Source organism: Prorops nasuta, unplaced genomic scaffold (assembly GCF_024137725.1).
Source record: "Prorops nasuta isolate Cenicafe-Biocafe unplaced genomic scaffold, Cenicafe_Pnas_1.2 PNAS00002, whole genome shotgun sequence".
NCBI lineage: Eukaryota > Metazoa > Arthropoda > Insecta > Hymenoptera > Bethylidae > Prorops > Prorops nasuta.
The window spans coordinates 7,824,648-7,848,994 of NW_027116799.1; the positions used below are offsets into that span (position 1 = coordinate 7,824,648).

A 24,347-nucleotide genomic window follows, 5' to 3' on the forward strand; every position below is an offset into this window, starting at 1 on the left:
TTTTTTTTCGAAAGCATCGTGTGTTCCACATAGAGCAAATGAGTTCGGAGCTGGTATGGTTGTTGGTAGGTGGGACCACTTCCCACACTGATGTAACTGGCACACACCGCTTGATACTGTTATACTTGTTGCAAGGTCCATTGGCACACGGAGGCAGACTGCGTCTGTCTTGCAAGAAGCCTCGAAAAGGAAAGATAACCGCCCACGGATCAGCCGGACCCGTCCTTTTATCCATCGATCCATCATCCCCACCACCCCTCTCCATCCCTCCCTAACCCCCCAGCAATTACCTTATATACCACTACACACCCCCATTACGACTCCAAATTTTTTGCCTGGACGATCTTACACTCCCATTAACAAGACATCCATAACTAGTCCCCCCCCCCTCACCCTATTTTTACCCATTTCTCTCTTTTTCCTTTCACATATTCTTACGACCAACGAATCAATGTCTATTTATAAAATATCATCCAACCTTTGCCGCTGCAGGACGAAGAGACACTCGTCGAAAGAACGCGACTATCGAAAAACATTTCTATACATATAAGCAAAGCCTAAAGTACTAGTTTCGTGGTATTCACGTTGGAAAAATGCAAGAAAAACTTTATGGAAGCTGAGAAATAACCGATACGAGCCACGAATCGTCTTAAGGTCCGATTGAATTTTATTCGTCTGGCAAAAATATTGGTTGAGACTCTTTGCCAAATGGAAGATTGCTCGGTGATAAGACGAAGAGAGGGGGGAGGGGGTGTTTTAGGTGAGGAGTCTTAGAATAGAAATTGGGAGTGGAGAGTGTTTTGCCCGGAAGTTCGGTCGAGTTAAAAAGTTTCGGGCCAGTGAAAAAAAATCCGTGGTGGCACACGTGATCTTTCTTCTCTCGTCGCTCGGTTTGTTTTGGGTGTGCATCGGGCGCGTGGGCGATGTGTCTTTTTGCGTATGTATGTGCGAGGCTGCGTTCGTGTGCACGCATAACACGCGCGTGCACAGCGCGGGAGAGCCGCCTGTGTGTGTATAGGCACACACGAACGGGGAATTCTTTTTCCCCGGGAATCTCTGGTGGGCGACGTATAAAGCGGCGGCCCCTGCGTTTCCGCTCTCCAGTCGAAACGTACCGAACACACGCGATCTCCCAAGATCGTCGCAAGACGCGCCCGAACTCGCGCGCGCACTCCTGCGTCTACCAGCGTCGCGACGCTTCGCTTCGAAATTAATCAAAATCGCGTCACATTGCATTCGAGTCTCTCTCTGCATCGAGAAACAAAAACCCAGGTACTCGATACTTGGATCCACGAAAAAAATACCATTCTAACAATCCTCCTCACCCTACTATGTACGACTAGTTTAACCCTATATGGTCTAATTTTTCAAGTAGTTCTAACCTGTGTGTGTGTGTGTGTGTTAATCGTGAAATTAAATTTCATCCACTCCAATTCTTCCCACTTGTTCCAGTTTCCTACCAATATTCTATGATTTAAACAATATAGCTCTGTTTTTATTACCCGCAATTTTAAAGTTTATATCAAGTGTTACACGGAGTTACAGATTTTTCGTAGATCGTAAAATACAGAGTTTAAGAGTGTGGTGGAAGCAATCGAAATATTTTATTTTATGATTGGAAAGTTTAGATTTTCTTTTCTAGTAAAGTTTTTGTAGCGTTTGAATAATTTTTGTATACAGTAGTTGCGGCTCTTGCGAGGGCGGACGCAGGATTTGCCAAGCAGTCTTTTTCTACTTAAAAGTGGAAGTCTTTTAAGAAGAATGCGTCTGGTGTTGGGTCTACTGCTCGTGGCGCTCGCCGCGAGTTTTGCCGATTCCAGTCTCACCCCTGACGATGGTACGTAACGGCAAAATGCAGATGACAATTGACTAACGCGTAAAACTCATTAGCAATGATAATCGATTATTTTTACACATTTACAAATATTGATCCAACAATGATCGAACGATTCTGAGAAAACTTTTATAGCAAAGTAGCAATATACGGAAAATGACAAAGTTTGTTTATTCATTGGATGAAAACTCGTATGACTCAGGTGTGATTCATTTGTGATCTCATTGTAACACGGTGAGATGTCAAATAGAAGATGCTATGATTTGTCAAGGTCAGCTGTAAGAATTTGTGCGAATTAAATATAAATGTACGAGTGGAACTTTGTACTTTTTTCCCACCGGGCTCTTCGGCTATTTCCTAAGCAACGTTTGGTTTGACTGGACGTATTTGGTTTATGGGAAACCAGTCTTAATGGCAACAAGAAACCCGGTAGAGAGAAACGACCGGTAATCATTGGCTGCTTGGGTCAGTAAACTGTTCAGTACTTGGTATTATACTATTATTTTAGAACCAATGAAAACAAAATTCGACCTGCGCAGTAAGGTGATCAAATTTGGTCGGAATTTTTGAAGTAGCTGGACCCCAAAATTATTTGTAAAACTTGAGAAAATTTTATTACATCGTAAAATCGGTTTTTGAATATTCAAAATACCTGGGATATATGTTAAATATTACAAAATTAAAGACAGGGAAATAATGAAATATTCGTAATGAAACTGCTTTGAGCAGTCCGCCCTCGAAATTTCCTACGCAGGAAATTAAATACCATGGTCGATGGGGAAGAGTGTAAAAATTAACAGCATTTCGAAAGCAAATTTTTTCTGAGTGCTGTTCGCCATCTCTGTTTTCGTAATTTGATTGTAATACGAAAACTTGTGCAACTCGCAAATCCAGTCACAACCCCACTAGTTTATAAACACATACTGCTTATGATAAGTAAATAAGAAAATCACCAAATGTATTAACATATATATTGCCCCAACTAGCTCTCTACAGTACTATATATAATATTCTTTTTATTTCAGCTTTGTCGTTGAATTTACAAGACATCTGGTATGAAAATAATTTTGCCATTTCGTTGAAGCACCTAAAATTTAAGAAGAAGCAGATAGCAACTGGCATCGAGACTCTTTTAGCTGTCAAATTTGGCAGTCTGAGATCAAAAATGGTTCTCATGATCGACAGAAAAACGAAAAAAGGTGAGCATCAAGCACACCGAACGTGCAATATAAAAACAAATATCTCTGTTAAAAATAATAATCTTGTAAAATAATTCTACAGTGATGCTTGAAAGTTACGAAAGCGAATACAGACGAATATCGGAGCAAATTACGGTTGACAGTCTGAATGTCAATACACCAATGAAGAGTTTGTTGCTGCTGGTACGCCAATCGGAGCCGGATAAACGCGTGGACGTTTACGTTGACTGTGTTCATCAGGGAGCAATGAGACTGAAAAAATCATTTCGAGAAATGGCAGAATTGGAAGAGAAGCCTTTGGTGGAAGTGGTGAGTACCAAGATGGATACGATCATCGACTGATCTCTAGAAAGAATGAACGGTTCACCAGTGATTAATGGTTCACCAGTTTCCTCTAATCGAAACGAATTAACATAGTATATATAGATAAAGAGGAATGGTCAATCGAATTCTCAAGCTTATCATGGCATTTTCCCCGTCGTTCCCGGTGCAGTCTCACGACCCATTCTTGTTTACACTCACCGATGACGCTTTCGATCGTGGGACGAAGTCTTTCCAAATATGGCCGGCAAAACCTAGGTTGCTCGCCTTTATTACCCACGACTAGCAGCTTGCTTAACCCATCGTAACGGTGCACAATACCTGTGGTTGCAGGCTTCGCAGCTTCATTCGGTTAAATGATTTAATAGCTCAATGGAATTCATTGATCCCATAAGAATCCATCGATCCTTCCCTTACTGTTGCTTCTGGATAGCTTTGACTCTTTGATCATATTGTAAATCATAACTCGTTAAAAAATTTATCCTATGAGAGATTCTTGATTTTAATTTCCTAAAATATTTATCATACAGTGATAATATTTCACATTCATCATCACATTGAAATTGATTCTTTTTCAGTTTAGGGAACGAAGGGTCCAGGTGAGAGTATACCCCATCACTACGATCAAAGATGCCTTGAAGGATATACAGTGTTCGGAAAATACGATAGATATAGATAATTTGCCTGCTATCGAAAGTACTTTGCCAGACTGGCTGGGTTCTGGAACAGACCATTATGGCTCAAATTCGAATTCGTACGAAAATGACGATGGTCGAAATGGTGGAACCAACCATCCGCATAATTCTAGTCAAGGGAAAGGATCTCATAGAGCAGATCCTGATTCCGATGAAAATCGTGATTTCTCGACGAGGTTGAGGAGGCCCAATCAGGATGATCCGGAATTTGAGACGACCGGTGATGCAGGATCTAGGAAATCTTATGGATCAGGATCAACGGAGCCAGGTATCACCCAATCGCAGCAGGATCTGCCCCATCGTTTCAAGGTGGATGAACTTGAAAAATCATCTTTGCACAATTACCATCGTACCACCAATGATTATCCATCTGATAATTACAAGGATCATCAGAGGTACCCAAACCAAACGGACTCACCTGCGAAGAAGAGGGTACCTAGAAGAGGAGACATTGGAATTCAATCCCTTGACGAAAAACGTGAGTGGTACTTTTTGGTTACTTTTGAAAAAAGATTTATCAACAAACTCTGTAACTTTTTGCAGTCTGCATTGATGGAATTCAGCTGGTAAAGGTATTGAACGAGTTGATAGAGGCTACGAGACGAGTTTGGAAAGAGATTGAATTGAATGTAAGTAATGTTGATGTATCCAAAGTAACGAGATTTGAAATTTTGTGTAATTTTGCATTACAGAGACAAGAAACTCAACATCTTCGTCACTTGATTGAAAATTGTGCAGGGTGTCACGTGCCAGTCACCGGTGAGTGAAGTTTCGTCGTACCAAGACAATAAATTTTGTTAAATGGCATAGCTGTTTTGGTGTGCAAATCCCTAATCATAGAACATTATCGTATTTGACTTAATTTTTCGATAAGTACTCTTTGTTACAGCTTCTTTGATACTAGTGTTCAGTTTTTGACATTTTATATCCATACTCCTCTTCTTTCATTTCTTCAACTTTAACGCCAAACTATCATCTCTGCACTTAACCAATAGTACTTTCTTAATCAGTATTCACGGATTTTCCTCATTATCGCGTGTACTTGTACTTTGAACGATTCACCGTACATTTGTATCCGAATAAGAAACGATCTGTATGAAATCATCCTACGCCACAATAAATAATATTTCGTCGAAAACTTAAACTGTTGTGATTCTCGTGATTGAATAACTTTACAATCATTTAAAAGACAAATGAATCTAAGATAAGAGACATTCAGAAATCAGTTTTTTCTGAATTTTAATTAATAACAGTTATTTGCATATTTAATCGAGAGTACCGTATAGTATACCTTGAGGAGAGATTCTTGTCTTTTAATGGTAAAATGCATTAACCTTAATTTCGAAATTGGCCCCTCGTTAACCCTTCAGTGATCAGACTGTGTAATATTGGCATGATTTTTCTTGGTGAATCTTTCATTAACTCAAAATTCTTACTTCTGAATGACTTTCGAGATTTTGGGAAGAGAAAGAGAAAGAGAAAGAGAGAGAGAGAGAGAGACCGAAGTGAATACTCCAAAGAATTTTGCACAAACTTAAAATACATTTGCACGATTCAATGGAGAGATTGTTGAATGCAGGATGGCTGTGTCGCTGAAGGGTTGGCGTCAGTTAAGAACGGGGCTACTCGGGCCGAGTGAAGTTTCGAGCTGGAAATTAGTGCATTACGGGGAGAGTGAGAGGGTGGGGGTAGCAGAGGAGGAAATAGGAAAGCCAATGGTGCGATGGGGTCGCTCGCTGGGACGTTTGCAACCGGAAGTCGAACTCCGTCGGAGAGAAAGGAGGACTAAAATTTGTGAAAGAGGAAAGTGACACGCGGCCCGAGCTGGCTTCGCTCTCTCTGACCATCGCCAATAGCCAAAAGCCAATGAGCGCCGGACTGCATTCGATGAAAATCGCTCAGAATGGGTGCGTAGGTAACCGCGACTGTATCGCCAACTGCAACGTTCTCCAATCTTTGTTCTCCAATATCTGTCATTTTCTTAAAAAACACCAAAAATTAACCAAATTATTCGGCAAATGGAGCCGCGTTACCGTTGGCGATTGGTAGAATCTACGATGCTCCGAGTGAAACCGGAAGTTAAGTTTCCATCATTTTGCAAAAAGCGTTATTAAATTCATTCGCTCCTCAGAGCCGCCACCGCGTATTGGTTGCGACATGAATTCACCGTGCTACCCCGGCGCCTACTGTAGGGAGAGTCCTGCAGGACCCCAGTGTGGCCCTTGTCCCAGTGGAATGACCGGAAATGGACGTGTCTGCATCAAAGTTCTTGTACCCTCCTGCGCCGATGATCCCTGCTTTCGAGGAGTCAGATGCTACAACGATCCTACTGGTTACAGGTCATAAGCTTATTACCAAACTAAAAACAATCAACAGAATGAAAAATACAATTCAATTTTCAATTAAAGTCACAACAAAACCATACTTATTTAGACACACTATTAAAATCGTATACCCCTAACTAGAATCAAGAAGAAAAGTAAAACTCGATGAATTTTTTGTTATATTTATTTACAAACCACTAATACATGCAACAATGATATCTTTCTACTCGGTGGTGATAAGATCATCGATCTAACAAGCTTTTCGTTAAATCGATGAAGCTTAATAATGAAAAGTGGTCCAATAGTCGACTATCATGAAGTATTGAGTAACGAATAATCGAGTGACGATCGATTGTTAGGCGGCTTTGTTTCGAAGGAGGATAATTTTGACGAGAAGTTTGGTGAACAGGTGCGGTCCCTGCCCACACGGATACGTTGGGGATGGAGTAACATGCGAGAGACGCAGAGGTTGTGATGCGAATCCTTGTCACCAATCGGTGCAGTGTTATCCAGCCGATTATCCTCCGTTTTACCAATGTGGAGCGTGTTCCGAAGGTTCAACCGGAAACGGTACCATCTGCGAGGATATCAACGAGTGTCACTTGGCGCGTCCTTGCCACCGACATGTGCAGTGCATCAACCTGAGTCCTGGTTACAGGTGCGAGCCCTGTCCCTCGGGATACACTGGTTCCCGGGTGGAAGGTATAGGATTGGAAATGGCTCGGACCCAGAGGCAAATCTGCCACGACGTTGACGAGTGCGAGCATTCCAACGGAGGATGCGTTCCCCACTCTCAATGCATCAACACCGAGGTGAGTCTCTTAGAGGAAAATCTCGCCTAAAAATCCCTTAAATTTTTTTACATGCTCCTAATCTTTACAGGGATCCTTCAGATGTGGTCCTTGCTTGGCAGGATTTATAGGTAATCAGACTGTTGGATGTCGACGTGGACACGACGTCTGTCCGGATATGATAACTATTTGTGACCCCAATGCTGATTGCCTCTGCCTCTACAGGGATGAATACACTTGTCGAGTTAGTATACAGAGCAACATGATTGCTCTGAAGAAAATAATATATTAATTAAAATACAATTTTTTTGAATAGTTTTACTTAAATATTTATTTGATATTAATGAGATTTAATCACCTGGATCTTTTAATTCATACTATTTGAATAAAGATTTGCCATCAAAGGAGGTTTAGCTCGGTATAGGATTTTAGTATTTAAAATTGCGAAGGATGGATATAAGGAAGAGGAATAGGAGAATAAATCATTTATATGGGATTTTTCCTTTGACCGTACAGTGTCGAATAGGTTGGGCTGGAAATGGACACTCCTGCGGTCCGGATTCGGACAGCGACGGTATACCCGACCGAAGTTTATCATGTCGTGACAAACGCTGCAGGGCGGACAATTGTATTTACGTGCCTAATAGCGGACAGGAGGACGCCGATGGTGATGGCATCGGTGACGCCTGCGACGATGACTCTGATAACGACGGAGTATTAAACCCCAGTGATAATTGTCCCTTCACGCATAATCCGGGTCAGGAGGATATGGACCATGGCGGACCAGATGGAATCGGTGACGTGTGCGATAATTGCCCCATGGATAAAAATCCCAGGCAGGAAGACACCGATGGTGATTCGATTGGGGATGCTTGTGATCATGACATGGATGACGATGGTACGTATATATATATATATATATATACGATCAAACACACGAGATCCAATTTATACATGAAATTCCATTCAAAGTTGAATAATTTTTCACGTCATCGCATCAATTCTCCATTTGAAACGTTATATTGCAGCAATTCCCAATCGACAAGACAATTGTCCATTGAGAAAAAATCACAATCAGCTGGATTCTGATGGGGATGGTGTAGGGGACGTCTGCGATAATTGCCCGCATATTTCTAACGCTGATCAAGCTGACATTGACTATGATGGAGTTGGGAATGTGTGTGACAATGATTATGATAGAGATCACGATGGTATTCAAGATGACAGGGACAATTGTCCCAATGTGCCCAATCCAGGCCAGAATGACGGTGATAATGATAACATTGGTGACGCCTGCGATGATGACATTGATAACGATGGCGTACCAAATGATAGGGATAATTGTCTTTTTGTCTATAATCCGGATCAACGTGATATAAACAGTAAGTTTTTATTCTTCTTCCTGTGAATTCACGTTGTAGATATTCAGTTTAAATTGAAAATTGATTTTCAGACGATGGCATTGGTGACGCCTGCTGGAATGACTACGACAACGACACAGTTATAAACATACATGACAACTGTCCGAACAATAGTTTGGTGTGGACGACGGATTTCCGAAGATACACAACGGTAGCACTGGACCCTTTTGGAACATCCCAAATTGATCCTATCTGGAAAATACATCACAGTGGAGCGGAAATCCTTGAAACGCAGAACAGTGATCCTGGAATTGCTATCGGTATGAATATAACGTTCCTGAAGGACTGAGCTCATGTTCCAAGTTCATTTCAATGTGTGCGTGTGTTATTTATCGTTTAAGGTCCTGATGTGTTCAGCGGAGTGGACTTTGAGGGTACCTTCTTCGTCGATACCGACTTTGATGATGATTTTGTTGGATTTGTCTTCTCGTATCAGGATAATCGCAGATTTTACGTGGTCTCCTGGAAGAAAGGATATCAGCCTTATTGGCAGCCTAATCCATTCCGTGCGATTGGAGAACCTGGAATACAGTTGAAACTGGTGGAATCCGAGACTGGACCAGGAGAGATGCTGAGGAATAGTTTGTGGCACAACGAGGATACTCCCAATCAAGTTAAGATGTTGTGGAAGGATCCTAATAAGGTTGGATGGAAGGATAAGACCCCGTACAGATGGCATTTGATGCACAGACCTAGAATTGGCCTTATCAGATTTTGGCTATATCAAGGAACCAGACTCGTCACTGATTCGGGCAACGTGTACGACTCGACGTTGAAGGGTGGACGACTCGGTGTCTTCTGCTTCTCTCAAGAAATGATCATCTGGTCCGATTTATTATACAAATGCAAAGGTTCGTAATTTTAATAGAAATATATTATACGAGTTTAGAGCATGAGTTATGTATTTTTTTTTTTTTTTCATAGAAACCGTTCCAAGATCCGTATACGAAGAGCTACTGCCCGATATGAAGAAAGAAGTTTCAATAGAGCCTGGCGAATCTTCGTTCTATGATTCCACTAATCAAACACCATATGGAGGATAGTGATTATGTATAACTGTCTAATCCAAAAAGACGTATAATTCTAGAAACCAAAATATCCAAAAACATGGTTCTTATTAACTACAATGTGTTAGACGATTTATCTTTTTCGAAACTTACTCAATGTAGAGCATGCAATATTATTCGTTAATTAATTTGCTCTTTAAAAATATTTTTTCTTAAATAAGAAATGGCATTTTGTAAGGTAAGTTGGACATTTTTATAAATACTGAGCGTGTGTAAGAAATTAGTAATTTCGTAGTTTTTAAAATCAAAAGTTAAATTCTTTTTAATCTATTGACAGATATGTAATTTATTTTCTGTAAATTTGCTATATGGATATATATATATATATATATAGTGTATGTAGAAAGACTACATATTATGATGTCCGTAAATAGTCAATATAAATCACTATGATTCTATGTAATAATTTTGTATGGACTACTTAATAATCATAAAATATTTTCTACTTCTTGAAGAGAACATAGTTGTAATAATAACATACTTTGATAGCCATGAGAAAACTCAAATATCTTCAGTCAAACGCCATAACACTTAAAACAGAATTAATATTGTATTAAAGCCAGTAAGTGTTAAAGGAATACATCAAGCACGTTGTCTGTTCCAAGATAAGAGAAAAGAAATGTTTACCAACAAACAAACAAAATTTAAGCTAAGCTACATTATCTCCAATTACAAAAATAAAGAAAAACATCATTGAATAACAAACGAAATATCCAAAATATTTTTAAACTCTGTTCGAGTAAAGATTGTATTATACGATAAATAAATATTTCGATTAAGAAAAGGTAGCATCTAAATAAACATTTATTTTAGGCTTAATGAAACATAAAAATTTGAGGTATTAAATTCAAATTTATTATTTGCATTAATAAGTGAATAATCGTATCTCCTTAAATTAATGTTTCTTATTAAAATTGACGTAAACAGTCTTCTTACAATGCTTGCTCCCTTGCAGCTTTAATATAATAAACATAATAATAGTAATAATAAGAATATAAGAAGAATAATAATAATTATTATATATAATAGATATATATATATAACATTGCAGTAAAGAAAATAATAACGATATAATGGTAATAAAAAATAATCGAAACGAAGAACGGAAGTGCGTCACAAGCCCGGCGTGCGGAATTGTTATTTGTCGAATTTAGCACGCGGCTCCAGCGGGTTTGTTGACACGACATCGACGATGATTCCGGATCGCTTAGTGGCGCGTTTATACCGAAATTCGTTAATTATCCTAAGTGTGTCCGCACAGTAATACGAGCGAATTATGCGAGAAAGAGAGATATTGTATAATTATGTGTATATATAAATATACTAACTAGAATAAATTATTAAACTCTACGCAGAGTAATGGGGTGAGTGGGTATAAGGTATTGGAAGAGATGCTGTGGTGAAGAGGGCAGAGTTGGAAGGGGATCAAAATGACGAGCTTAAAATCTACTTATCTATTTACATTAAGGAACGCATGGATTAATACCTCCAGAGGGACGTGTCGCGCTAGTGCCTGAGATTGAGAGATCCGAACGCATTTCTTGGCGCTTCTGCTATAATTTCTTTTCTTTACTTTATCCTTCGCTTTTCCATCCTCCACTCCTCTAACCTTCTCTCAACGCTTCTTTTTAAAGTGTCGCGTCTACCGCGGCACTCGACTTCGCACACTTTGTGGCAGTGGTAGCTTCGAGACTCGCTGATTAAGGCAGTTGGGCACCCGTCGCGGGAAGAAGTGAATCGGCAGGTTCGGATTAGCACTATCGGCTAGATAATTGTCTAACGTTAACGTGGATTTTCATTTCTTTTTTATAATTTATTCTCCAACTAGCGGTAACAACGACCGGGATCGGCTAGTGCCAATGCAGGCTCGCCGTTAACCAGGTTTCCTATCACTATCAGCATTATCACATTATCTTAACGATGGACGAACAGATTTTTCTCACACTCTTTTCTCTTCTCCAGCTTTCCACTCGCTTTCCCACGCTTTCTATCATACCGTCCAAAGAGTTTCCCACCAATTTTCCAACTTCGTTTGCTCCCTCGACCCCCAAGGAAAATTTATCAACCGTGATAGTGTACACAGGATTAAAGGTGTCCCTGCCGTAGTCCTTTTTACAATTTACACACTTTCGTTTCGGTACTTTCTCGCACATTTATCTCTGCTGCTTGAAAGAGTTTTGGAGTATTGGATAATCGGGTCAAGTCGTACTTTTGTAAATTCGTGAGTTCGATAGGGATCAACGCGATCCGTATGAGAATTTTTATTTTATACAATTTCACGGTTAACGATAATGCTTTACTAGGAGACTTCAATCTAATGTCATTTTGAAATAGAAATACTGGACCTATAACACCATTCGAGTTTTTTTTCTGTCAAATCGTGCTAGTCCTGTAAGAATTTTCTCTCTGCATTTTTTCTCAATGGGCAACAAAAAACTTGCGTCGTGATTTTAACGAGTTCACGACCAAATTTTCAGCTTCGTTCCGATTCTTCTGCGTTTCCGCAGAGATCCTATCTCGTTATAATTATTTCGCATGAAAAACTTTCTAGAAAGCATGCTAATATTAAGCGTAGAGAGCCACGATTTTCTCTGCTAAATTTTTCTCGGGCCCTCCTAAATTGAGGGCTTCGAGTTTCGACCTCAAAGAGTCAGATTCCTCCCCAAGTCCTTCTTCTTCGTCTCGCTCGATACTAGTTTTCGCAACGTGTCCAGCACGAAATTTCTTGTTACCTTGTATCGCCAGATCGAAATACGCAGAATGAAACTTGTTAGTTCAGCAATTTAGTACTCCTCTCTCATCAACAATGATATATAATTAATAAAACTGAAGAATAATGCATCGATGCAAGCATAAATGATGGAAATTACATCAAGAATTCTCCATTGCAATTTGATTCGAACGCAGATTCGACAGACAGGTGAAATATTGTGAAAACTGTTAAAAGATTCTTGTGTGTTCCTCTTTGGAATTATCGAGAGATTAGCAAGAAAGGAATACGCGTAGTGGATTGCGTAGATTGTTGGAAAAATAAGGCATCGCTCTCCACTGGACAATCGATTTATGGAATAATTAGGCTCGAATCGATCTTCGCGTTGGATTCTCGAAAACGCCTAATGGTTGTTTCTCGCTTTGACGGTGGTTTGCCGGGCCTGGCCGCTGTTCGGTGCAGGCCTGGCCTTTGGCACGGGTCACCAGGCCTCCGTGTACCTTACGTCGAATTCCTGAAGAGCTGGCAAACGTTTCTTCAACGATTCGAACGTCTGTGCCGAGAGTTTTGTGCTATTTAGATTCAACTTTCTTAGGCTCGTCAATGCTGAAAATAATGAGAATATTCCTCGTGAATAAAGCTTCTCAAAAAGAACGATATGAATTATCTATAGGAAAGTCTGAGGAATCTTGCGAATACTCACAGGCCAGAGTGGATATTCCTTTATCAGAGACTGGGGTTTCGCAGAGATTGAGCACTTGGAGCTTCTGCAGGTGCTCGCTTATCATTTGCAGGCCGGTGTCACCGAATTGCGTCGCCCAAAGATTGAGATACCTCAGGGCCGGTAATTTGATCAGTTGTTCCGCGCAGGCGGACGTAACCGAAGTAAAGGCCAAACTAAGACACTCGAGGTTGCCCAAGGCACGCCCACCGAGAAGTAGGGCGACATCCGCGTCGGTAGCCCGGACCGGTAACGTCAACTTCCTGGGTCCACCTTTCTGCTGCTACACAGAAACAAAATAAATCCATCAATAGCGCTTTTTGAAAATCAGGCCACGCGTCACTTTATTCATTCAGCGTCGTCATTCTTCGCAGCCTTCTCCCTCCCATTCAGCGATAAATCTTCGAGCTTATATCGGATTATTCCTCTCCTCCTTCGCCTTCAATTTTTCTTCGCAGCAAACGTCCGAGGAATAAAAGTGGCTTACCAGTTCCTGCAAGTTTCTCTGTCTCTGACAGAGGGCGGCGTAGCGGTCCTTGCCGGAAGTCGTGGATTCCAGGGCATTTACCACTTGGAGTCGGGCCTCCTCGTTGGGCAATAAACGCCACTCGAGCATCAAACAAAGCGCCTCCTGAGCAGCGTCGCAGCCCCTCACAGCCAACAAAATGCAATCGTCGCCAGCTTGCTTCATCAGGGACCCGATGAATCTCTTTCTTCGACAGCAACACGCCAACAGTGTCGTCAACTGTCGAAACACAAACACCACAGTCAACCACGTCCACTAGACAAACACTTCTATACAATAATATTAGACACGATAGATCTACTCTGTTGACTCTAACCCAAAACTTTGCTAGCTTCAATATTAAAACAGCTGTGGACGGAACAATTATTGCCGACTATCGATCATTTATTAATGAGATCATTTTTTTTCTCTCACAGCTGATCGATGGTATTTTTTAGGGAGATCAACTGTGCGAGTAGTCATAGAAGCTTCGGTCTGGATATCAATTTCATTAGCGAGCTTTGCTGAGAACACCTTGCCAGACGTTTCACCCAGACCGTTAATTTAATTGTTCCCTAATCGTTATTGATGAGACTGCAAAAGTTTCTCAGACAATTTCCGACCAATGGGATATAGCTCGAATGGGGGATTTATTGATAATTGAAAAAATTATTGAAACGGTTAATTAACGAGGATTTGAAGGCCACGCTCAACTGGGGCTGAGTATTATAATTGTAACTTTTTTAATATAGTTGAACCGTGTCCATCTCGTAGGCGTCGTTAATCTTTGGCACACGGCACCGTTCCACCAATTGTCCTCTATGGCAATTAACTTTCCATTTTATATCGAGACCGCTGCAGAAAGACTATTTATAAATATGCGGATCGATAGTCGACCAATATAAATCAGAATCTCCAATGGAATTAATTATTAAAGTTCGGACGAGTGGAATTCGTCAAGCAACTTTCAGCTCTGCACAGGGGGGGGGGGGGGGGCATTTCATTGCAAACTCCTGTAAGAATTCGTCCCGTAATCGTCCATTAAAGCTCGTAATTCGATCAGTGCGCGGCTAAATTTGATCAGACTCAACCGAAGTAATTAATCAGGCGCGTTTATTAACAAATAAAAGAGGATTCTGTAAACTCGTTAAGCTATTACCGTGTCGCTGTTGCATCCTTCAAGATCCGTCTTGGTTCTCGTGCCAATATTATGCCAATCATTTAAAAAAAACCAATTAGTTTTGTTAATTATAAAACAATCGAAGAAAGTTTCCTACGTTTTGCTTTATTTTTCAATTTTTACAGGTTTGCTCTTTGATCGATAAACGTGGGGTTGACGGTTAGTTGATCTTTGGATAATTAATCAAGCTGATTTTTCGCCAGAAACAAAGAGAGAGAGGGGGGGGGGGATTACGAAGATTGAAGAGGTGTGATTAAGATGACGTAAGGAGATTTTATTGGGCTTGGCAATTTTAGTTTTAATAAATGTAATTAATAAAGAGAGAGGAGGGGGGAGGAGGGGAATAACGCATAATGCTTCGTTAATCTTGGCAGGTTACGCAGGTGCGAGACAGCTGATCACACGACCGAGAGCTTAAAACGTCCTCGCGGATTTTAAAATTCAGAATGGATTCAGACGAGAAGATTAATAAACGACGTCCTATAATGCATATCGGGCGCTCAGCTCTATTTCCGTTTAACGAGTTTTATTTCTGGCCACACTTATCATGTCACGAATTCCCAAATTACCGGATAATATATATAGGAGAACTCGCTATAGGCAGTTTGTTAAGGTCGGAAAATCAAGTTTTCCAAATGCTTCGAACATACTTATGAATTTTCAATGGAGTCTAACTTTAAACTTTAATCTTGGCGCACCATTCAGGACTTTCGACCGAAATTCACTCGTCCATGATCTCTTGAATTATTTCATTCGTTAATTTTTCATGCAATAGTAGTACGACTCTTGGCATACGAAGCTTTTCACGTGACTTTTTAAATTTCAGAAATTTTCTTTCTCGGGAATTCGCTGATTTTCTTGGACCACCGAGAGAGAAGGAGGTTTACCATTTCGCCAAAGAGTTCTCCACGGTCCGGGCAGGCCGGGCTGGAAGGTGCTGCGATGTGGAGCCAACCGGGTCGTGGTTCCCTCACAGGAAGCAAGACTCTGTGCACTGTGCACCTTGGATCTTTGGCTAATCTCTGCATGACGCACGTCAGTATCGAGTCCTGAACATCCTTCATCGCCAAAGCTTCCTCCGGGATTGGTACTGGTTGCAAAAGTGCTCCAAGACCTGGTCTCCAATCGGCGTATTCCGACCTGGAATTCCACAGGATTTCAACAATTCTGATCCTTTCGCACAAAAAGAGTTTAAAATCTCTCAATACTTACGCCACGTTGAGGACCAAAAGGTAGCAGTGCAACGGCGGTAGAGTCTTCAGCCTGCAATCGTTCAACGTCGAACGGCTGGCCACCTCGAATCTGTGATTCGATCATTTAATATACTAATTAAACTCTGTGTATATATATATATATATATGATATGTCAAGGTACGTGCATTTTAACCGAACACTCGTGACGCAAATGTTAAAATTATATAACGAGGATCTAAAATTCGTGGAAAATTCACAATTTCATGTCCATTAACATTGCGATTGATTTACCTGTGGAATATAGCGGCTACGCAAATTGATACTAAATTTGGGAGTATTCTGGGGTGTGGACAGTCGCTTCCAGGTCCGTGCACGTAGGCGATATACTCCCTGATAGCTTGCTCTCCGTCATTGTTCTCGTAAAGGGCGGCGACAAAAACTTGGAGTAGCTTTCTCATGTCCGGTGATTTGCCAAAGTCCACCGTGTGCTTCAGACATCTCGTGATGGCAGGACCGAGGGCAGTAACCAGGGGGGACCTGGAAAATCAATACAAATTACCAACTGTTTATCAATTTTGCAAAAATCACGAGGAAATATTTTTTTTTTAATTCTGCATTTTATCAAAAAAGAGACGTATTTTGGTTGAAACTTTCGTTGTGATCGGTTTTGCTAATATTTTTCTAACTGTATAACGGGTTATCCTGTACATGTAAATATATGGTTTCGAGTAGAAATTCAGTGGCCCGAGGGTACTAGAGGGTTTTATAACGTGTGGAAGCAAAAAGGATCACTGCCAAGAGTATAAAGTTCGCGTGCTTGAAGTGGTGTTTGGCCAACCTGACGAATTTCCTGGCAAGCTGACGACCTTGCCATGTAGAACGTAAAGTTTTCTGATAAATTCCAATAAAAATTTATGGACCTCACGTACTAGTGCATAAAACATAGAGCAGCGGTGTACTCTTCTTCGCCATTTATGTAAATATATATAGCTAAAACTGTTTTCTCCTTCGAGTAATCACCAGGTTGAAATTTTTGTCACTTTTCAAGTTATTAATTAAAATGGTAACAATACCTTTCGTGCCAAGTTGTATATATTTGAAAAAACTGATGCTCGTGAGATAGAAATGTTGGAAAATGTAAACGAGCGATAAAGAAAAATTAAGGAGTAAAACTGCTGATTCTCAACGATTTTCTCGAAAGTTTGCAAAAATGTGTGTTTATAAAATGAATAATAAGAAGGTTTGGAAGGTGGAACGGGGATGAAATTTACCTCGGATGGCGTTGTGCCAATTTTGCAAGGGCCCTAGCGAGTGCAGCAGGGGGTGCTGCTTTCTCCAGCAACGGAGCAGCAACGGAAAGCACAGCTTCCGCCCAACTCCTCTGATCCGACCAGCGTTTGCCAGTTTTCTCGATATTGCCACCATCTTCATCTCGGCCACCGTCGCCATTTTCCTCGTTCACTTCCTGCGTCGGGTCCTCCAACAGCTTTGCCACTGCTTCCAACGGGGCACCAGCCACTCTCTCATCTTGAAGTGGCGTCCACAAAGCAAACTCCACCATCGTCCTCAACTCGCGCAGAATAACCTCCTCTTTCGGATTCATCGACACTAAATTCTGATACTTGAATATACTTTTCTGCAAAAATCATACGTTAAACAATTAATGCAAATTAACGATATTGACTCTGTTCGGATAAAAGTTTTTCTCTTTAAGATTCGCTCAACTGCAAACACAATCTTTATCCTCTTGCAGAGAAAAGAGGACAGTGAATATATTGGTCATTGAAACGTAGAAGATAAAATATAGAAATGTTATATATATAAGCTAATGTAAAAATATCAGAAGAAATGCATCATATATTGATTTAATAATTAAGTATATACCGTAATTTATGTATAATTGGATCGTTACATTGGTATATCGCAATATGAATGTAAGCGCTATTACCCAAATAAATTGATTTGATCGATCGTGCTTCAAGCAAGTAACTGTTTAACGATAACGAAAGCAATTGAGGAAATCGATAAACGAACTATTTATATGAATAATTGGGTTAAGTTGATGGAAAATTAAGCACTGGTCGTTTTGAGAATAATTATTTACCTTCCACAATATCGAATGGTACCACTGGTCCCTTGTATAAGCGTTACTTGCTTGCAGCAGTAAAGATCCATCCGGCAGCACGATGCTAAGGCAATTCTTGTAAGTTGGGTCCCATCTTGCTACGGCGTACTTCCGTACTTCCGACATACTGTTGTACGGAATTGGCTGTGCCAGAAATCCAGACAACTGTAACACAAAAAATCCCTATTATTTTCCCTCTTCCACTCTCAACAAACTCTGAGCAAATTATTCTCTATTTATCTTTCACTGTTCTCACTAGCACATTATATTATTGTTAAATATTTGCTGTACGTTGAAACACGATATTTATCTATGAAATTTGAGGATAAACACTTCCCGGTTAAACAGGTCTCAATTATTAGCTCGATTATTATTTCCTTTTTGAAAACGTTGGTTAAAGTGTTTTAAGCGAACAGCAGAGAAATTGGATAGTTTTCGCATAATTCATATTTTAATAAGGGCAACTCTGGCACGGTTCATTAACGACGCCAGTCTCCTTGATGGAGAAACGCTATGGCCACTATTTCTTAAATAGTCAGAGCTATTGACCCAAAAACCAGCCACCATTCATCATGCTTTCTTCCATTCACACAAATCTAGACGTCACACCTTAACTTTTCAGGAAAACCTATAGATTGGAACCTTAACGAGCAATTAAGCGTTCTGATAATAAATAACCAAGTCCTTCGGTCATTTAATCTTGCAGATTAAGAGGGAGAAATTTGCATATTGACGACATTCCTGTGTTTTGAACTGTTGGGATCAGTAAAGAGTAGTGCTTGGTCGAATAACGAATCTATCTTTTATTTGCTATTTCTTATTTGGGAATTTCCTTAAAAGATGATACGATCGAAGGAAAGTTTTCCTCGTCTGGTCCATGAACTTGGTGATGACGTGGGTACCAGAACCCCAAATGGTGGGTGAAGTTACAGAAATGGAAAGGAGTGGAGTGAAAGACTAGATAATCCTTGATAATTTATCACGATACTTCCTAGAAGTACGACTATTTTACATGGAGCATTAGCATAATGCCAATTTTTTAACGACCCATCATTTTTCTCAAGTTTCATTTATTCAGTAATTTGCAAATATTTCTTGTTTTTTAATAAGAAAGCTACACATTGATAAAAAATATACTGCAAATACAAAGTGAAAGAAGCAATTTTGCAGATATATGTAGTGTACAGCAAACTGATCAATGCTTCTTTTATTACGACAAGCAAGGGTTCTTTTAAAGGACCTGCCACAAGGAAATTGATGAAACACGTTGCAACTGCTTCGTCGCTACACATTATAAACGATTTTGCTGAAGTCGCGGAGTATCGTGGCGCGGAGCCAAATAAACGCATGCGACACTCATTTCTCATACACTCGTGACCCTTTAAAAGAAGACATTCGCAAGATATACAGCTTTAGAATTCTGAAACTTTCTGGATCAGCCATTTTCAAGCTTAATCCATTCCTATACAGTTTTTTCTCCGAACTTGGATAAATCGCGAGAGGAAAGTTCTGCAGGCTCGACACTGATGCGCCAGTACCGTAATAAAGCGAGCGTTTCCTTTACATAAAAGGAAAAACGTGAAAAATGAAGTTTCCCGGGGAAAAAGGAGAATCGCTGGGATGCGTCGAACGTCAGGATCGGCTTAATTAGAAATTTTGCGCTGACTACGAAGGAAAGTAGAATTATCGCGATTATTTGCAACGTTGCCAAACAGGGCAATTTTTATAAATGGATTCTTGCAGATTCAGCCCTCTTATGGATTTTCCTGTACTTTCCGATAAAAGAAAAAAAATCAGACATTGCTGCTAAATATATATATATATACGAAACGAGCATTGGAGGAGTAATAAAAAATAACTAAGGGATGGAAGAATAGAGAGAAGAAGAAGGGGGATGGCAATGAGAGAAAAAATGATAAAAAGAAAAACAGTTGCTTAATGTGGGGGATCGAGGACAATGCGCTCTGGTTCGTACAAATGACGTCAAACCTCGAATATCTTGCAATGTCAGGAACCAGACAGGTGCTTAGCTGGAAACTATTTCACTCGATAATCTCCAGTAATATTTTCCCCTCTTATTGACGCAAGTAAATAATCTTCCAATCTCAATTTTCTCTACCCGACTGGATATCGATCGTTCTTCCACCGCGACTCCTATCGTTTGCTCTTGGCAAAAACTTGGCAAAAACGTATACCTATATATACATAATTGGGTCGTTAGAGCTGGATATAGTATAATTAGTGGTATATATTATTAACGATTCGGAGGCTGATTGTCTGGGCAATAGATCATTTATCTACTTAAAATTGGGACGCTGTAGTAAAGTTTATACAACACCAGTGACGTCAGAAGCCGGTGATCTTGGGGACCAACGAGGTACTTAAAGGGAAACTTGGTTCGATATTACAAGTATCTCCGGCGTTTATCGTCGTACTCGAGTCAAAATGCCGCCGTCGCTGGTTCGTGGCTATATAGTCAGCAGGTAAATATATGCTATACCGCTTTTCGTTGGAACAGCGAGTCGTATCGGTGCTCGGCGTGGTTTTAGGAACACTTTGAGGAAAACTTTATTGCGAGCTTACTCGACAAACTCTGCGATGACGTTGGTTCTTAAAAAGTGCTATAAAAAAGACGGGGTGAGAAAAAGTTTGGAGGGGGGGGGGGGAGGAAGGGATAAACGAAGGAGGTAGGAGAAAATCGCGATGAGCGAGAGACCTGAAATTCCCTGTAGGATAAAATCTTGCCAGATTAGCATTAATGCGACTCAGGCAGCGCGAAGACTTTTCCGTTAAGCTCCTCCAGATCGGGTAATCTCGGAATTACACCAAAGGGTCCTTAGAACTCGAACACGTGCAGAGAGCAGTACACGCAGTGTATAGTGGAGTGTATATAGGACCACCGAGTGGAAATTAGTGCTGATGTTTCCATTATCAAAATAAAATGTTGGAAGAAACGAAAGGGGATCGATGCGCAATAACAAAAATTGAATAGAGATCGTAATGCTAAATGGTGACGAAAATCAAGCTAAAGTTGCATAATGCATAAACAATGTACGTCGGTTCGCACATAGATAATTAATTTTCAGGTCAGATGGAGACCTCGAGGAGTACATTTACACTGTCTCTGCCGTCTGTCCGCGCGTTGTTGTGACGAATGTGCGAACGAGCTTATTGCATCCGGCCACACACAATCGATAAATAATTCTCTTTTGCGTATTTTAAGCAGTGTCATATAAATACAGGAAAACGCTGGCTAAAAGATTCGATCGGGACGAGTATCGCGAGGAAAACATAAAGTTCCTATGGAGAAGTGCAGTTTTATCTTTCCAAACTAGTATATGGAGTATCGATCATTGGAACATCGATTGACTTTTCCAAGAAAAACGAATGAAAGCCAGTCGTGCTAACCGACAACAATGGGCGAAGGAAATGGGAAGATTGCGGGATTTTAATTTGCCAGAATCCACGTGATTCCCGAGCAATTTATTTTCAGGTATATATATATATATATATAAAGAGTGAGGGAGTTTTGAAGAGGTTGAAACGCAGAGAGAGGAAAAGGATGTGTATCGGTTCGGGGAAAATGAGATGGCGAGGGGGTCGTACAGATTAAAAATAGCGAAAAGAGGCTCGAGGAAGGGAACGAGGGACAAAAGAGGGGAGGGTGGTAGGAGGAATTAAAGGAAAGTTATATAAAGGGAGTTGGGCGGAGAGGACAATGCGATAGGATTCGCACGTAGGTCTGCAGCATTAGGTTGCTTGAGGTCGACCTGTTTCAATGCTTCGCCACTATACACTTTTCTATTCCGGTCGGTGCAGGGGGTTGGGGGTTGAAAATTCTTGTCTGCGTAAAATATGGGTCTGTGGATGTTGAAAGTAGGATGTGGTGGTGGTGGGGGGTAGATGCAGAAATGCATATGCAGTTTTGCGAGAGGTCACGTGTGTATATTCGAGAGAGCGAGGGTTAACGGGTTAAAGAGGGAGAGGGGAGGGGGTGTGAAAACGGCAAGGAACGAGCGCTTGCGTGAAGAATATACTGAATGACGTCAGTGCGGCGAAACTAGGCCGAGGGTTGAACGACTGTCGGGGCAGGCTGAGCCGCCGAATCTGGGACACTGCATCCCCTCAATGAACGCAGCCAAAAGCCGGGCCACGCCGAGCCAATCAACGTCGAGCACGCGTCACACGGCTTTATGCAGCTACCCTCCATCCACCATGCGATCCACCCCCCCCCCCCCTCCCTCCTACCCACTTTATTCCTCTTGCCGCCTTATTTACCCCGTTTCTTTCCTCTCCCTCAGCTTCCTTCACTTCCGCTCCTTTATACCAATCCCTCTCCCTCCTTCGCAACACTTTTACACACACACACACACACACACACACACACACGTACCCTATCCTCTTGCTCGCTCACCCTTCGCTTCCGCCCCCTTTGTGTCCCTCTTCTTCCTCATTTTTCACCTTGTCCTCTTCAACATTCACTAAGACTCCTTCAACTTCCGCTCCCTTTCATCCCGATCAAATCCGACTTGACGCGCTCACCAATTTCTTTCACTTCATATGCGAAAACTTCATTCCCGTCCGGTTTTTGACCCAATGAAAAATCTCGTCTCGCACAAGCAACGCCTCTCGATCCTCAGCTTCTCCTTCTTTCAGTCGCACACCCGATTTCCCTGCTCGTCGTCCTGAAGGAAGCAACCGAAACCAGCTTTTGTGAAAGTCCCTATAGTTGTCCTGATAATAAAAGCTCGTTTCTGTTATACGCACGCTTTTTAACATTTTCTGTTGGCAGCAGGAGGTAGAACGTAAATTATGCATACGACTTGGTCGAGTCGCGTGACCATTTTACAAGCGTGCATGAAAATCTAATTTCTGCTTGTCGTTTATGGCGAAATTGGAAAGAAAGCCGAAATTAAATTGACGGAAATTCGAGGAAAAGTTTTAAAGGTATTGGCACCTAGGGTCTAAGCTGAAATAAAACAAAGAGCTGAAATGAATTTGGAAAATGCCTCGAGTCTCTTGTACGGGTTTATTAATTCGTTTCATTCATATTTAATTTCTATTATCCCGCGGTCGACTTTCAGCAATTACGTTTATATAATGAAAAAGGAGAAAGTTTTCGCTTAATTTTAGTGTTCTTTAAAATTTACATACTTGGAATATACCTGCTGGAATATTATATCAACTGGATTACGTTAGAAATCTGAAAATTACTGCAAACCCATCTACGAAATTGCATGCTTGTTTATATAACGAGTATTGAATGATTCAATTTAGAAATTCTATGAAAAGGGTTTCAAGAATTTGGATTTGCAGAATTTCTTCGCCAGATTCTCTCGTTCGACGACATTTTTTATTTTCACTTGTCCCCAGCAAGCAAGCAATGGCAAGTCAATCACAGAACGGTCAGAATATTTCAATCTACCTGCTCGAACTAGACGAGAAGAAGCTGCACGATGGGATTTTCAGGCTTCATTCAGTTATTGCAGAATTGATGATAGAATATGATAGGGGCGGGGAGGGGGGAATTTTTGAATGAACGCCAGTGCTCGCGATCGGCTCTCCCGCGTCAATCACACTTTAACCCGAATCTCATCGTGTATGTATATATATGCATAATGTCAGCCGTGTCAATGAACACAAGCACGTATATAGAAACGTAGAGGGTAAAAGCAAAGCGGATCGATAATCACGGTTTGAAGAGAGAGACGGGCTTTTCAAGACACTCGCCAACATTAAAGCTGGCCTAAATTATAATAGACCACGGCTGAATACTAATTTTTTCCACATTTTCACAAACAGACGCAAAGCTACATTTTCGACCAGCCCCAACCAGTAAATCGCTCTCCTATGTGCACTGTATTGATACGAGCAAACGACAAATTTGCCTACATATCTTATCCTCGAAAAGTGTAAGAAACTACTTATCCTCGTGTCTCGTTGGAGAAATTTTGAAGGGAAAAGTTTTGCTCGGTGGAAGAATGTAAAAATAAGGGGGATTAGTGTGTGTGGGGTGTGGGAAGAGTGGTTTTAATTCAATCGTCGCTTACGAAACGTGGTTGGAGTATATGCGTGGATGAGACGGGATTTGAGTGTGGTTGGGAGCTTCCTGTCTGCGAGGTTGTGCAACACGGTAGAGGATGGGGGGAGGGGGGTTGGGTGGGCGGTTGGAGGCTCGCGTGTCTCGCTCACGTGGAAAAAGGAAGGCTAGACCGCGAACGGGTATCGTCATTCATGAATAACGTTAGAATACATTTATA

General features: G+C 41.0%; 2 protein-coding genes across 5 annotated transcripts in view; one reads left to right on the forward strand and one right to left on the reverse strand.

The window, feature by feature from the left end:
* Window positions 1–1,128: 1,128 nt before the first annotated feature.
* On the forward strand, window positions 1,129–10,341 carry Tsp (Thrombospondin). Its single transcript, XM_066733881.1, has 15 exons — window positions 1,129–1,272; window positions 1,681–1,837; window positions 2,860–3,033; window positions 3,116–3,342; window positions 3,933–4,527; window positions 4,593–4,678; window positions 4,742–4,808; window positions 6,181–6,388; window positions 6,783–7,185; window positions 7,256–7,408; window positions 7,681–8,062; window positions 8,193–8,546; window positions 8,618–8,845; window positions 8,927–9,436; window positions 9,510–10,341. The coding sequence occupies exons 2-15, from the start codon at window positions 1,762–1,764 to the stop codon at window positions 9,626–9,628; spliced, it is 3,582 nt and encodes a 1,193-aa protein (XP_066589978.1). The 5' UTR covers window positions 1,129–1,272; window positions 1,681–1,761; the 3' UTR covers window positions 9,629–10,341.
* A 176-nt stretch (window positions 10,342–10,517) lies between these two features.
* Window positions 10,518–24,347, reverse strand: part of LOC136777533 (C-Maf-inducing protein-like) — a 50,449-nt gene continuing 36,619 nt past the window's right edge. For all 4 annotated transcript variants that reach the window (XM_066733918.1, XM_066733894.1, XM_066733899.1 and 1 more), the window contains exons 3-10: window positions 18,067–18,252; window positions 17,234–17,598; window positions 16,254–16,499; window positions 15,981–16,070; window positions 15,656–15,908; window positions 13,571–13,828; window positions 13,066–13,366; window positions 10,518–12,968 (exon numbers count right to left, since the gene is read on the reverse strand). In XM_066733918.1, coding sequence (XP_066590015.1) covers window positions 12,844–12,968; window positions 13,066–13,366; window positions 13,571–13,828; window positions 15,656–15,908; window positions 15,981–16,070; window positions 16,254–16,499; window positions 17,234–17,598; window positions 18,067–18,252 — 1,824 coding nt within the window. In that variant the 3' untranslated portion in view covers window positions 10,518–12,843. The remainder of the gene's footprint in view (window positions 12,969–13,065; window positions 13,367–13,570; window positions 13,829–15,655; window positions 15,909–15,980; window positions 16,071–16,253; window positions 16,500–17,233; window positions 17,599–18,066; window positions 18,253–24,347) is intronic.

What these genes read in the sequence shown, in the direction of transcription:
- Tsp (XM_066733881.1), top strand. Translation starts at nt 1,762, where the DNA reads ATGCGTCTGGTGTTGGGTCTACTGCTCGTGGCGCTCGCCGCGAGTTTT. An exon ending in CGACAGAAAAACGAAAAAAG is followed by an intron (nt 3,034 to 3,115) that starts GTGAGCATCAAG and finishes ATAATTCTACAG; the next exon opens with TGATGCTTGAAAGTTACGAA. An exon ending in GTGTCACGTGCCAGTCACCG is followed by an intron (nt 4,809 to 6,180) that starts GTGAGTGAAGTT and finishes TTCGCTCCTCAG; the next exon opens with AGCCGCCACCGCGTATTGGT.